This window comes from Mastigoproctus giganteus, chromosome 3, assembly GCF_048544385.1.
Source record: "Mastigoproctus giganteus isolate SK-2022 chromosome 3, ASM4854438v1, whole genome shotgun sequence".
In the NCBI taxonomy this organism is placed as follows: Eukaryota; Metazoa; Arthropoda; class Arachnida; order Uropygi; family Thelyphonidae; genus Mastigoproctus; species Mastigoproctus giganteus.
In genome coordinates this window covers 190,088,766-190,104,921 of record NC_143577.1, presented here as the reverse complement: position 1 = coordinate 190,104,921, position 16,156 = coordinate 190,088,766, and the positions used below count along the sequence as shown (strand labels likewise).

The 16,156-nt window shown below is 35.1% G+C and overlaps 1 protein-coding gene across 1 annotated transcript; it reads left to right on the top strand.

Annotated features, from left to right (window-relative positions):
- Nucleotides 1–4,983: 4,983 nt before the first annotated feature.
- LOC150088505 (cytochrome P450 2J3-like) lies at nt 4,984–15,657 on the top strand. The gene is made up of 8 exons (XM_090369546.1): nt 4,984–5,500; nt 7,915–8,039; nt 8,458–8,564; nt 8,768–9,069; nt 9,857–9,972; nt 12,440–12,695; nt 12,959–13,146; nt 15,170–15,657. Exons 1-8 carry the CDS (start codon nt 5,289–5,291, stop codon nt 15,343–15,345), a joined length of 1,482 nt encoding a protein of 493 aa, XP_090225672.1. The 5' UTR covers nt 4,984–5,288; the 3' UTR covers nt 15,346–15,657.
- Nucleotides 15,658–16,156: the final 499 nt, after the last annotated feature.

The window sequence follows — 16,156 nt, the reverse complement described above, 5'->3', positions numbered from 1 at the left end:
CGCTGCTACTACGCATGTCATCCTGCAGAATTGCGAAACATCCCAGATATTTAAAATTAGAAAAATAATAAAAATAAATATAACCCTCCTATCGTTCAAATAAATGTAACCTATCGTGTACAAACCCTTACTGAGAGAATGATGTCAACAGCTTCGGTAGTAGAATGTAAATAGTTTAGAATTACATAAAAGTGAAGTACCACAAACATCGGGGGTGTTAAAACTATTGATGAGTATAAATTAAAAGTTTATAATCAATTCTTCGATTATAACAACTCATTCATTTCCATCGATTCTTAAGAATCATTCAATTATATGTATATCATTTGAATGATTATTAGTGATTGGTATAATTGATTCTTTGGATGGTAATGAGGAGTTCGCAGTTGATGTCATAGTCCCATCCATTCTCCTTCTCTTCCGAAATGTTGAGATAAAACTGGAAGAGAAACTCCAATCCTTTACAAAATTTATGCACCGATATTTCTCTACACATCTGTACTAAATTTTACCATATTAACCATATCTCTTTACACGTACCCCGTACACAGCATGTGATGTCCACGTGATGGACAGCTAAGTCCCAAGAGCGATATAAAAGAAAGAGATACGTACGAATGATGAATGCGTGCAATTCATGCGAAAATGGACCAATAAAAGGATTGTAATTTCTAGGATCATTCGAGAATCACCTAATTTATTCGCTAGTATTAGTCTGTAAATTGTGTTTGAGTTTTCTGGTCGGTTTGCCTGTTTTTTTTACGAAAACTCGAGTTTCCCAGGGAGAAACCTTCGCTTGAGACAAACTAACTCAGATACGGAGTGAAGAAAACCCAAAAACCCCAAAATATTTCCTGTGAAAATGAGCACTATTTGTTTCTTTAAATCCATAGGGTTTAATCGGTAGGACGAACGATTTAAGTGACTTTATACATAGCATAATAGTCGATGCCAGTTCCATTGGTAAGAATATTTCTGACACTGCAACCCTACCAGAGTTTTCCTACACGAGTTTGTTTCGAGTGTATTGTTAATATTATCAATATTATTAATATTATGACATTTTCTCTTTATGTGATATTTTCCACCCCGTGCAGGGTACTGGTACCAAGCTCATAGGGTGAATGGTTGGGCTGGGTTACTATTATTACCGTTGGTCTAGGAACGGTCTGTTTTACAGATGTTGAGGATCGCGGCTTTCTGCAGTTCTATATAAGTCTGGAAAGCCAGCTTCTGCTATATTCTTATGGAGGCTCTTTGACACAATGCCTTGGGTTGGCACGGTGTTCGGGATTTCATGACTTGTTTCTTGCGTCATATTTCATTAACTAACTCTCTTAGGTCTGTGTACTTCCTGGTCTTTCCTCGTAGGTTTTGGAGATTGCTACTGTTGGGCACCACCATGTCAATCAGGCGGGCATCCATTTCCTTCCTCTCGAAAAGGGTCAGATGTGGTCTGTGGTGCAGGATGGTCTTGGTCACCGTACTTGGTGATGTGCTGAATTGTTTGTGGAGCCAGGTGGCATTGTCGACAGGTGTTATTTGTCACTACAGGGTACTCTTCACAATAGTGTCCACTCTTCACTATGGTCAGTCTCTTGATGGCAGATATTGGGTGGTGTTGGCGGCTCTTGGTCATTGTTATCCTGATCGACGTCATAATATCCTCAATCTCGGCATTGATCCAATCTTTGATCCTAAGGGACCATTTTCCAGCCATTCACCCTTGTGTTTAACAAGCTCCTTAGTGTCTAATGGTATTTTTCAGGTAGGCGGGCTTTAATTTTCTTGTGTGCTAACCGTTCAGCTTGCATCATTCCCAGATATATAGAGATAGCCAATTTATTAGAGTAAATATATGCTTTATAATTCTTTTTTTACTTTAATACTGCATTTTCTTTTTAAATACAATACTTTAAAACATATTACTACTTGGTATGCATTCGCTTGTTATAAATTAGCATTGCTATTCTTATTGAAATACTTTCGACATGATTTTTTACAGCAGTTTTTTTTTTTTTTTTATTTCTACATTGTGGTGCCAGATTTAATCAGATTCTCGAACAGCTCAACGTTTGTTGTAATTCTGATTTTTTTAAAATTTCTCTCTTCACAATAGCCCACAAATTTTCTATTGGATTCATGTTTGGATGTTTCCAGGTTTAATTCTTGTAATACTTTGGTTACTTTCTTTGCCTTTTGACAGAAGCTCCGTTATGCATGAAAATGCACCTGCTCATCTGGAAACCACTGTTTAATTTGAATTGAAAGCGTTGTTTGTAAAACCCAGACATATTGGTTTTGCTTCGTTATGCCTTCTACAATATACAGGGTGTCTCAAAAATACACGGCGTAACTTCAGGAATGAGTTCCTTATATGTAGACAATAAAAATATTTTATATCAACATAGTTCCGGAAGTGCTTGTTTTCCGAGTTTTGAAGGTCTGTCTATGACACTTAACTGTTCACATCACCTTATGGTAATTGTTAAAAATGTCCACCTTCTGCCTGAATACCACTGGCAGAACATTACTCGCGCAGGGTAATCTGCTGGTGACAAGGCCTGTACCCGTTGCAGATGGTAAGGATAAAGTTGGTGATTTCTCTCAACACTCTCCAAATAGTCGAACGTTGAACAGCCAGTTGCATTGCTATTCTGCGTGTGCTGATTCCAGGAGTGGCATGCAAAACATCCAAAATCTCCTACTCTACTTCAGGAGTCCTAGATCTTGGTCGTTCTCTGTCGGCAGCACGAGGTGTAAAGGTCCCATGTTCACAAAGGCGACGATGGATACCTTCAAACGTTTTCCTGTCTGGACATCTTCGTTCTGGGAACCTTTCGTGGTACAAACGACGAGCCTTCAGAGCATTGTCGTCCGGCAAACCGTACATAAAGTGCATATCCGCTTGCTCCTGATTTGAGTACATGGTCGGAATGGAAAACCACCAGATTCTGTGGATTTCCCATTGTGATGAAGGAAATCACCTGCGGGAGATAAGACATTCCGGTTAATAATTCGGGAACCAAGCATTTCTGGAACTATGTTGATATAAAATATTTTTATTGTCTACATACGAGGAACTCACTCCTGAAGTTATGCTGTGTATTTTTGAGACACCTTTTTGGATGATAATCGTTCATCAACCCTTTTGATTTTTTTGAATCTCATGGCGCAGATACCATGACGTTGGCTATCGATGGAACTGTTTTGACGTTCTCTGGAGGTGGTGAAAGATACTTCCATTGTCTTGTTGGCGGTTTGGACTCTGACTGGTCGTGAAGCCATGTTCAGCTCATAGTGGCATAGAGCCAGAAAGATTTCACGACCTGCCTGAAATTGAGCAGAAAGTTATTTTTAAGTTTTGAATAGAGAGCGTGGAATGTAAGAGAATGTCAAAAGGAAAGGGACCCATCGTGCAGAAAATTTTGTCCACCTACTTTATTTGACATTCGTGCATTGGAGATGCCGCTAGCATAAATTATTTCTCTAACAATTACTGGACCCATCATCTATCACCATGTCTTCATTGATATTTTCAAGAGTAGTTGCTGTTGATAAATGTCCAATGTGAATTCGTCTTCGATGTTAGTTCTGCCACGTATAATTCATTCACACAACTTTTGACAGTTGCATATGATGAGTTAAATTCTCATAATGTGTTCATGAACGTTCATGAATATTCATCCTCAATAACTCCTTTTGTTAAGATATTTAATTAGGACTCGATGTTCAAGTTTTTCTGTTTATTCATTAAAATATTTAACGTCCAAAAAAAAAAAAAGTGCGCACCTTATGAACTATAATTTTTCGTGCGTTTATATAAATGTTCAAATTATTAGAAAAATGTTACATATCCGCACCAAAATACACTGCCCTATCATTAATATCCGGACACCCCTCCATGGATGGGGAAACATGTCCTATGCATTCAATATGTCACAGAACCTGCTATAAATATGCACACTGGGCTTCGAACAGACAATTGAAAAAGTGGGCACGCAAGATGAGACGTTCAACAAAATTACCTGAACAGTTCAATAGATTTGATCATCTCAACAAAGGCTAGACGAAGATTAACATGATGTAAGGAGCTCGAATCCTGGACTGTAAATCAGTGAAAAACATCTATGGACATAAGAGTCGAGGTTAACACTCTACCAGTCTGATGGCCGTTTCTGGGTGTGGTGAATGCCAGGGGAACAGTTCCTTCCTGATTGTATCCTCCCAACAATGAAGTTTGATGGAGGCAGTGTCATGGCATGGGGCTTCTTTCATGGTTTGGCTTGGGCCCATTAGTCGTTATCGACAAAACCACGAATGTTGTAATACCAGGACAACCTGGACAATTATGCACTTCCAGTATTATGGAAATAGTTCGGGATGTGCCCATACCTGTATCAACAAGACATCGCGCCATGATCTATCCTGATCTGAACCCTATCGAACATCTTTGGGATGTATGGATCGTCGGGTACGTGCACGTCGAGATCGCCCAAAGAACAAGGCCGAACTGGTGACTGCGTTAAAGGCCGAGCGGAAGAACATATCACTTGACATTTATAAAAAGCTGGTTGAGAGCTGGTTGGTATGCAGCGAAGATTGAAGGCAGTCATATTTTTAAAAACACTGCAATATTTTTTAAACTTTTAAACATTAAGGACGGGAAATTGGTGAAATAATGAGCACATAAATCTGCGTGGAGTGAAAATCCGCTTTTAATTTCTTAATGATAGAATTACAAGAGTTCATTGAAAAAGTCGTACGGGAAGTAACAAGAAACATCTGAGAATAATCTGCAATTCTTTAAGAAATATGTCTGAGCTCATAAAAGAAAGATACCCGCGCCCCATGCTGCTAAAAGAATATTAAGAACTTGGAAGTATTATTTTTAACTTAAAAGGTTGATGTTTATATCCATCCACAGAGGGCGCTGCTTACCGGATGAATAATGGCGCAGGTTAGCCGTTTCTACTAGTTCGCTTACAAGTGTTCTATGATATGATGCGTGGTCGTATAGGGGTACTGTACTGGTAACTGAAAACAATCTGCGTTAAGAGCGAGTGAAAAGAATTACGTCATTGCAAATGGCCTTCTGTTTTTTATTGATTCTTTCTGTCTGAAGTGGTTGGGAGAGCGTAGTCAAGTGCGTTGCGCAACTGGCACTGTCAGGATGCACGGAAGGACACTGACAAACAGCACAGCGTTTCAAATTCAAGTGTCACCCACGAAATCGACGCCTGCTGCTATTATGCGGGAGAGTTTCTGACAGTATTTTTTGACGAATCATGGAGAAAATACTGGGAATATCTACAAGTGTTTTGCTGTTAACTGTTGGTGCATTACTGGTAGTGGTACTGTTACAAAAAATATTTAAAAAGCGTAGAAACCTTCCCCCTGGTCCCCTAAATTTACCTATAGTCGGATATCTTCCTTTTTTGGGGAAGGAAGCTCATCTGACCATTAATCGCCTTTCGAAGAAATATGGACATATCATTAGGTGAGTACTGAAATTAATATATTTTATGATCCTTTAAAATATTTCTATAAGAGACAATGATTCTTTCAAACAACATGAGAAAACAGGTTCTCATTTTGTGCATTTCAAAGGTGAACATGCATTCTAAACTTTCTGCAAATAATTTAAATAAATCGATAAATTAAAAGTGGACAAGTTTTCGTCGACTTTTTACTATAATGTTTCATATTAACTCTCATTAATTTATTTAAATTTATTTGTCTATTTATACATATGTGACTTCTAAATAAGGCTTTAAAAGTTGAATACGATTAAAATATGAATGAAGTACTCCAGATGGAAAATCGTGACATTATATTTATATTTTCGTACGCCACCCTTTTTTTAATTTATCTCTGCAGTATTTGTTTCATATTTTACAATGTCCAACAATTATTTACAATATTATTTGCCCATATAAGGTATAACATTATAAGGTATAACAAGAGTCATTATCAGATAACTGTTTGAATTTTTTTGAAAAAAATGGAGCCTCGGCCCCATCAATGGTATCAGCAGAAGATCCCGCACCTGCACGAGTGAAAAAGCAGGATAAAAATATAAATAATAAAAAGATAATAAAAATTAAAAAAAAAACTAGTAATAAAATGAATTAAATTAAGAATAGAATAAAATGAATTAAATTAAGAATAGAATAAAATGAATTAAATTAAGAATAGAATAAAATAAATTAAATTAAGAATAGAATAAAATAAATTAAATTAAATTAAATTAAGAATAGAATAAAATAAATTAAATTAAATTAAGAATAGAATAAAATAAAAATAATTAAATAAAATATTTATTATAATATAATTATATTGATATTTAATATTTCATAATAACTATATTTAGGAAAGTATAAAATTTTAGATGCTGATATTAACCCAGCTAGTTAATGAATACACCCATAATTAGATATTTTCTCTTCATTTACTTCCTTCACCTTTGTGCCCTTTATTATCACTTGTTTTTATCATTACTTGGATTTCTTGTCAATCTCTTCAGCTGAGCGTTGATGAACAATTGGAGCACCCATACCATCCATTCATTCTTATGGACTTCCAACAAAAGAATGAATACGGATGGATAAGAATATGAGTCTATTATTAGATGCAGGGGTATTGATATTTTTCGCATCATCTCCTCCTATGGATTATCAGCACCAAGAAATCATAGAGGTAGTTCCGATCAGCATTAGCACTTGAGCCATTATAAGAAGGTATGCGTTGTTTTCCATTACATTTTAAAGAAATGTGTCGAAAAATTGCATAAGAAAAGAAAAATTTCTCTTCCAATACAGCGCATTCAAGCTTCTGGGACAAAATACTTTTGAAATAATTCACCATAAGCTTCACAGGCAGGCAGATTTCATTCATTGATGCGATAGATGCTAGGTAAATTTCCACACCTTCAAAAACTCTGGGATTCATGCCTTTGCCAATCTAGTTATTTACACCTACGCGTCCCTGCCACATTCAAATGCCTTGTCCTTTGATTCTTTCAGTCCAATACCTGCTCGACTCAAAGAATCACAAGTTCAAGTCTTTTCACCGATCACTCACTTCTCAAATTCTTAACAATCAATTATTTTCAAGTTGGCTAAACTTTTTCATCACACTGACAGATTGACACTATTTCGTTTTTAAACCTATGAACCCCTTTCTAAGATAATCACAGCCATAGTTAAGCTTAGGTTCTGCATAAAATAGTTTTGTTTGTCTTGAAAATATCTGATGTGTAATTATATTAGATATTTTCCAGCCTCTTTTTAGATTCAGTTTGTTTTTGAGCTGTCAGTTTACAAGACCATTGTGTTTGATGTACAGTTTTAAACACGATCATTTGAAACCTCTTCGAAAATTTTTAACTGATAAGTATAAGCTTCACAGAACTGGAAGACCGAGGAAATACTTTGGAGTTTGAATTACAATAAGTTCATCATTATACAACAAGCCCATTATATTTAATTTCCAGAACATCAATGTCCTCGATATTAAGATCGTCACTGAAAGTGACGATCTTGGTATCTTTGTGTCACTTTCTGCACAGAATTTAAACAGATTTTTTGTGTTGATCATGTTATAAATTGTTAATAATCTGGTTAGGTCATCAAAAATTTATAACATAACAATAAAGGCGTCAGACATGATCAGAACATGGTCATCAAAAAAGTGCCAGATGCGGATCAATAAGGTTTATTTATTCTGCTTGTTTCTGGAGCCGTCCCTAGTTACCCGACGCATATCCAACATGACATGTGGTATACTGCAGGAAAAGCTTGGCCACCCCTGGTTTATATATTGAAAATAACATTTTGTTCAATGGCAATCAATCAGTTGTTATTTGTGCATTGTCTTAAGGAAAAAATCTGGTCCTTTTTTTTATTTTGATAGCATCCAGTACGGTTCCTATAATGCTGTTGTTGTTGGGGAACAGAATGCTCTGAAGGAGGTGTTCGAGAGCCGAAATTTTATTGACAGACCCATTATGCCTCACGATATTCTTCCTGGTGGAAGTGGTAAGTTAATTTTCCATGTTATTCATTATTTTTCTCCTGAGTTGTTCCATTAATGGTCTTCTAGAGATGTTCCATTAATAGTCTTCATTCCTGACCCCACATTCCACGAATACAGTTCCTACCGAATTGCTTCTGTAATTGAGATGCCTGGGAGCATAATACGATGCCTCACGATTGTCCAGTTACAGACAGCATGCTCAATTACAGATAACGAGATTTACTTTGATATTCACAAAGAAATAAAGTTGAGTTCTAATAAACTATGGATAATGAAAATAAGGTTCTAGAAATTAAAGTATTCCTAATTATCCTTTTGAAGAGTGAATACACTCTGAAATTAGCCATATTGTTTGCATGAAGCAGAGAAATGTTTCTTACTAATCAAATGCCTCATGTTGAGTTTTTGTTTGTTTTGCAGGCGTGTTTTCGAAAAATGGAAAAATGTGGGATGAAGAAAGAAAAACTTTTGTCTCCGCGTTTAAGACTGCTGGGTTGGGAAAATCTTTCTTTGAAGAACAATTACAGGTTAGCTTTATCATAAATACCAAGTTAAGGTTTTGCTCTCATCGAAATATATTTGTACAAATGCAGTTCCATAGGATTTGAATAATGCATTATTTCAAAAATGGTTTCATTTTAAATTCATTTGAAGACGTTTGAAATAAAGTATTAAATTTCTAAATATGTTATTCTCAGTAATGGTTTTTTAACTATATTTTTTATCCTAGGAGGAAATCCATGAACTTCTACTAGAGTACGATAGTTATGGAGGAGAACCTAGTAACTTCAGCAAGCCTATTCGAAAAGTTATTTACAATATGCTGTGGCGTATGATCTTTGGCAGGAGGGTAAGCGAGGAAGAAGACATCAATAACTGCTTAGAAAGGATCCAAGAATCTTTTCTTGAATTCTTTGGCGAGATCATGACATTAGGCTACATTCCATGGTTATGGAAAATCCTTAGGTTTATGAACCTTTCGCCATACTGTAGATATCGTAACACGTATCAAAAGTTATATGATTATTTCGAGTAAGTTAACGAGTTTATCTTTTGCAAAATTTAACTTATAATCAAATTAATGATTTTACGCATTATTTTGAATATCTCTAGGAAGCCTGAAACATTACTGGTGGAGAAACAAAGTAAATTCGTTTTCGATTGTCAAGATAAACGTTGAAGATAATAATTACTGCAGTAAATTTTATTACAGATCCAGTATATCGTGTGTGAAAGTTGCTTTTTTTATGGTGGGTTTTTCTGGATGAAAAATACAACTTTTTTTTGAAAAAAAAGTTATCTAATTCTCGCCTGAGATTAATTAGATTATATTTTTCTTATTTAAAAATCAGGGAATTCGGAATTATTATCGATTTATACATTTAAAAAAGTTATCTGTTATGCTTTTCTGCCCTTTGGTTATAATTTAAATTATCTTCTTGAAAGAAAATAAAAGGCGTTTGAATAACTGAATTTGATAGCAATTTTCTAACGGCGGCTAGAAAATTCAAGAATATAAATTTAAATTTCATTTTCCAAATGGTTTAATAAAAATCATAATTTCATTTTGAACATTTTGATTTCTAAAATTTAAATTTTTGCACGTATCTTTCTTTTTTTGGTGTACATGAAGCTGAAATATTACGTTATATCTTTAAAATGCTATAAATACTAAACACAGCGATTGAGACACCACGTGTTACATAAAAATAATGCAGTGTTTAAAATAATTGCTTAATCACGTCTTTATAGTTGGTCTTATATACGAAATATCGTATATTAGTTATCCTAGATTCTTAGTATATTGTTTATATTTTAGGAAGGAAGTTTATAAGCGTTGGGAGAGTCTAGACACAGAGGACGAATCTACTTTCATAACCGCATACCTCGAAGAGGTGAAAAAGGCGAAAAAGAACAGGCATACCTGGCTTTCAAGTAAGATCCCTATTTTAATAATAACTTTTCAATTGAACTTTTTTACAATTAATTATAAATGATTTACGAATGATTCTTTGTTATCGTCGGTGTGTAGATGTACTGTCATTTTACGCCTTAACTCAAAATGAACTATTCAGCTTTCTTTCTTTTATAAATTCTTACCATAAAATGTTATCAACTCATACAAGCGATTCTGTTCAATGATGAAAGGCTTTCATTATAGTTCAGTGATTTCATCACTGTGAACTCGTTTAGAACAATTTTGGTTCAAATCTAGGCAACGAGTGGAATAGTGTCTTAAAGGCTTCAATGATCTAATTAGCTAGTGTGAGGTGAATTATTGGTTTTCAGAGATTGAACGGATTGATTATACAACTCTCTTTGTATATTCGTTTCCCACAGTTTCGTAGTGGAGAAAATAGAGAATATGGTCACAAGCAGAACATTTTGGGAACAATGTGGGATATAGGACAAATTTTGAAAACCAGGATGATCCACTAAATGAGGGATGGGTGGCAACGACAAGCACGACTGTGGTGGGAACTTTTAATTCTTTATTTTTTTAATGAAAGCCCTAACACGATAGGTATTCGAAACTATAGTACTTAGTACCATGCGTGGGTTGAAGGATAAGATGAAAGAAGATACTTGTTGACATTAAACTTGAATTTCTGTACATATTGAGTTTTTCAAAAAATACATGGGAAGGGCGGTTGTTCCAGAACACGGAATTTGAAGGAATCAATAAGGAAGAAGAAGGAAAATTGGTTCCACGAGTTTGAAGTTGAATAGTACTGCTCGTAAATGGATGCCGATGGTTGCAACATGTGTTCGGACTGGTTTGGAAGAGAGAGGTCTGTCCGCTTGGTAAGTTATTGAAATGATCATATACATTACTGGATCTGGAAATTTAAACACATTTGTCATATTGTAAAAGTTATAATATTATCCTGATTGTTTTTAAAGATAGCAAGAAAAGCAAATAAGCAGGACCAAAATATCGTATATGATATACACCATGATTGAACTGAGGAGTTTATTATATAATTTCAAGTTCAAAGAGTGAATTCAATCCTTAATAATGACAAAAAAAATCTACCTAACTCATATTAAACCTAACATACATATCAGAACGTTTCTTTCATAAATGAATACGAAATGAAATTTGCAGCAAAGGTTATAAAAACAACTTCAGCATTTACAGACCCATATTAACACTAGTGGTATTAGATAAAAAAATGACATAAAATTCGCTAACACAAAATATATAAACAACTGTATCTAAGAGAATATTATCATCCAATTCTCATTCTAAAGAAAAGCAACAGTGACTGGCATAGATTTCGTCTCCGTTGAAAATATGCCAGTCACTTCTTCAAGCAGTAAACAGTTATTCACCATCTGTTTAGGACACGGGTAAATACACAGATGTATGGATTGCATTCTTTCTCAACGATCAGAAGTAAATGTATATAGCAAACGTCACAATTGGAGTTGAAGATTTAGGATGAGATATACTGGCCCTCGTGACATATTTGTCACTCATTTGGAGGGGTCAGTATTCGATTTCTCTTGAAGACTGAAGGAATTCTGAGTCCCCTCTTCAATCGGGGCTGAGTTAACCGATTTCAAGAGTAGGGGGAGGGAAGAATTTATTAGTGAGTTGTTCCTGGTTATTCTGTTCATGCAAGAGACAAATCATCCCATGAACACGAATGCTAATAAATCATAATAAAATAAGGTGATATAAAAAAAGTGAATTTTGATATGCTGTTAAAACTTGAGTACCATCGCGTTGATACCTCTTTCATAACAAAATCCTCTGTTATTATGCGATACAACATATTTAGAAGACATTCCCGAGACGCTGGAAATGTACCGAACTACCATTCGTCGATCACCCCATCACTATGTCATATACACTGTCAACAGCTTCTGGAGGATGTTGCAGGTCCTCCACGGCATGAATTGTCTTCCAGTCTCATCCTCCCTCATTTAAATTCCACTGCTCACATTTCAACCATGTAATAGGAATGAGCATCCTCCCCAATGGTATAACTATATCCTCGTGAATTGCCTTTTTTGGCATTAGTCCCTCTTTTCTCAAATATTGGTTGGATGACTCAAATACAGTGACTGATTTTGGTCATGTAATTTAAAAAAATACGTTTTTGAAACGGGCATGAAACTTAATAGGTTACTATTTGAAGTGCTATGCATTAAGTACAGAGTTTTTTTTAACAGATCACTGCCCTTTCATAGTGAGCCTACGATCTTTTTAAACGACCCTCGCATGTTTCTCGTTTGCCTGTTTTCATAATAAAGCTTCTATTAAATAAACAAGAAAAATCTTTCAATATACACTTTACAAGCCTTGTACTTCGTTACAGTTGTTTTTAAAGAATAACTTAGTAATAACTTTAAAAGACATATTTTATTCCGAGTTTCTCACATATCTTTTCAGTTCCGATGGTAGTCGCAGACAGCCAGAGTATTATTTATGCAGGTGGAGAGACGACATTAATGACTGTTCAGTGGCTAATATTCAGCATGGCCACTTATCCTGAAGTCCAAGATCGTATATACAATGAATTGATAGCTGTGACGGGAAATGCGCGGCAGGTGTATTGGGAAGACAGGAGGAATATTCCCTACACGATGGCAGCAATCAATGAAAGTCAGCGATGGAAAACAGTTATTCCTTTGAGTGATTTCAGAGTGTGAGTATTTCTATGCAAGCTATAGATGACTATAAATTGTAATATCAATAGACACGCGGTTTTTCACCGGTTGATGACTCTCATCAACCGGTGCAATACCCCCACTTTGCTTATTGGAGGCTTTAAGCTACCTGCCTACCAGTCCGATCCTGACATAACTAAATGGCTAATTTTAATGTTTTGCTAAGCTAAAGATAAAGAGTTATCTATATTCGGGCTTTATTATCACCATCTAATGAATATATTCAATTACTTTCGTGCAGTGCCGTATCAGATTGTTATCTTGGAGGGTACTTTATTCCGAAAGGAACTTCCATTATTCCAAATCTATGGGCTTCTCACAACAATCCTGAAGTGTGGAACAGCCCAGAGAAGTTTCGTCCCGAGCGTTTTCTCACCGAGGATGGAAAGGATGTGCTAAGATTCGATGCCTTCATGCCATTTACTAGAGGTAAGTATTAGTATTAATATTGGCAAAATATGTCCAACGTTTCTTTAAATGCAGATAAACTTCCAACCTGCACAAGAATAGATGAGAGTTTATTCCAATATTCAACCATTCTTTGACTAAAGAAAAATTCTCGGATATCTGTTGTATATAACTATGCCATTCCAATTTAAAATTATGCACCTTTTGGTATATGTCGAATGAATGTTGATCTTAACGTTTAGTTTACTCAATTCATTTTAAAAGCTGAAATCAGCAACTAGTTGCTCCTGTGTTCTTAACCAATCTTGTTGCTTTGTACTATCCAATAGTCTTCTCTTCGCTGGTAATAGTGTGGTTATAATCACTTTCTTCACCCCCGAGTGAGAAAAGGCCTGAATTTGAATTCCTTCATCCACGCGAGGAACTTTTATAACCCCGTGACTAAATTGGTTTCAGATGAGGACAGCAAGTTCTTTCCTCACATAAATTCTAAGTTTTCCGTCTAAAAAACAAGTAAACCGACCAAAGAACGCGCAATTTACAGACATAATACGCATAGACAGATGAAGATTTACCCGTCTGTATTACGCTAAAAAATTGTCGCTTATGTGGCCCTAATATGACACTTTCTTTTGTACTCTCCAATAGGTCCATGTCTGTTATAAATGTCTTCAAGGCGTGACCCATTGCTTTCTACAGGTTGATTGAAAAGAAATGCATTCCATAATATATTTTCAGTTTTATTTCAATTATAATTATAATTACAACAGCGGTTACAATACTTTGTATTTCTATTATTATTATAAACATAATCATATTAAAGATAACAATAATGATACCAGTGTCCTCATTTCCAAATATAATTAAAAATTATTTCCACCACATTTCATGATACTTTACGTAGTGTTTGAACAGTTATCGTTAAAATTTCTGATTCCATATTGACTCTTAATCCTTACAATTTATGAAGGTTTCTGGTGTATAGAGTACCACTCCTATTAAATAATCCTAAAGATAAAATCACAGGGATCTTGGATGTGAAATTATGAACTTGTACTGTGCCTGGAAAAATGGGAGTTCTTTGTAAACAAAACATTATTGGACAGTGAATGAAAGTGAGCATATGCAACTGTTGGACATCCAGGGATGACCAGTACTGTAATTTTAGCAGTTTAAATCAAATTTCATCAAGGTGTCAGCAATAAATTAACACTTATGATTTGGGTTGCGTGATTTTTGACACACTCTCTAGAAAGTGGGTTCCAGCACATCCGGACTTGTCGTAGTTATTAAGTTTTAGGAGCATCGGCAAATAAGGCCATGTTGCTTCGTGTCTTTGTCTGTAAATTTCATGTATTCTGAGGTCAATTTTCTGTTTGATGGACGAAAAACCCGAATTTCCGGGAGAGAAAACCATGCTACCTTCGGCTGGCAGTGACTAACCCAGCCACGGTGTGAAAATTCCTCCTGTCATCAACGGAATTAGAACTCGGGTCCTTTCTACCCGGTGTGGGGAGGATGGCGATCGTACGAACTGTGTTACCCACGAGGGCTCTCTGGATATGTCACGCTACTACTTAAGTGATTTCACACACAAGATTCATTGAATCTGTGGAAAATTAATTCTCCCATAATAAGGCAGGCATACTTGGTCTATAGACTTGGGCTTTTTATAATCTATAGTATACTCCTGCACTAATTTTTTTCCGAATCTTTATATTCCATCAAACTGACTCAATATAGTTATCTGTTCGACTATACTTATTTCTGGTCATTTTCAAGAGTTTTGTATCATCACGGTGGAGTGATGATACAAAACTTATTGCAATGTCTAATAATAATAGTAATTTTATGATGAAAAAATTACAAGAAATTTCAACATACTATTATGATATATTTTGTACCATAATCTTTATAATCATATGAAATATAAACGATGCCCACTTCAATTTATGTGCAGTTTATGATGTATTATTTATAATTCCACAAAGCAATTTTTATTATAGACATTACTGTGCTTATGTTTTATATTTTTCTTTATTAGGCAAGAGAAAATGCCCTGGAGAAACTACGGCAATGCAGATATGTTATTTCTATCTAACTGCAGTAATCCAGAGATTTGTGATTAGCCTCCAAGAAGGAGTGAAGCTGTCACCCGAGGAAACTGAATCTGTGTCGTCTCCACTCGAACACAAAATACGTTTCATGAGAAGGAAATGATGTTAGAGATATAAGATATTTAAAAAACAGTAGCAGTTATATCGATCCTCCTCAAGAATACTGACAGAACTCAAAAATCATAATTTTAAGTTTCATAACACAGTAACTTAGAAAAGGGCATATTTTTATTAAAAAAATGTATGGAAGTTTGAGAGAAGTACTACTAGCCTCCCATCTTTATGGGATAAAAACGGGTTTTGAGCTTTCACTCATCTGGCGAATATGCCATCCACTGTTCGAAAAAATGTTAATAAAAGGTGAGTCATACCATGGTAAGCCAAATTGTCCACTGCAAGTATTTCGCAATTATATTGGAAGAGATAGAAAATATTGTGTAATTTCTTCAAATTGATTGAATACAATATTTTTTTTATTCAAGATAAAAAATATATATTCTTCTAATGAATTCTGGATGTTTATTTCGATAAAATTAGGATTCCATAAAATTTGAAACAATTAGTGAAGTGCAAAAGACGGAAGTATCCAGGCCATTATTACACAGGAATAATTTTTAAGGCACCAGTGGTTAGCTAAGAGTCTAACCATCAGATGGCCATCAGATGGTGATGGCCATTTTAAAGCTTACAATCCGGGACAATCAAAATCCAATTCGGGACTAAAGTTCTCAATTTTTAGGTAGTATTTGCTCTGAAAATGAGAAAGGATTCCAATTTTTCTAAAGATAAATTTTAAAGAAAGGAAAACAGATTAAAAAATAAGTCTTTCAATTGCATACGAATAATTTTAACCGATGTTTTGAGCAGCAGGATTTTAACTTTCCAGATATTGACTGGAACTTGTGGGTTGGTCA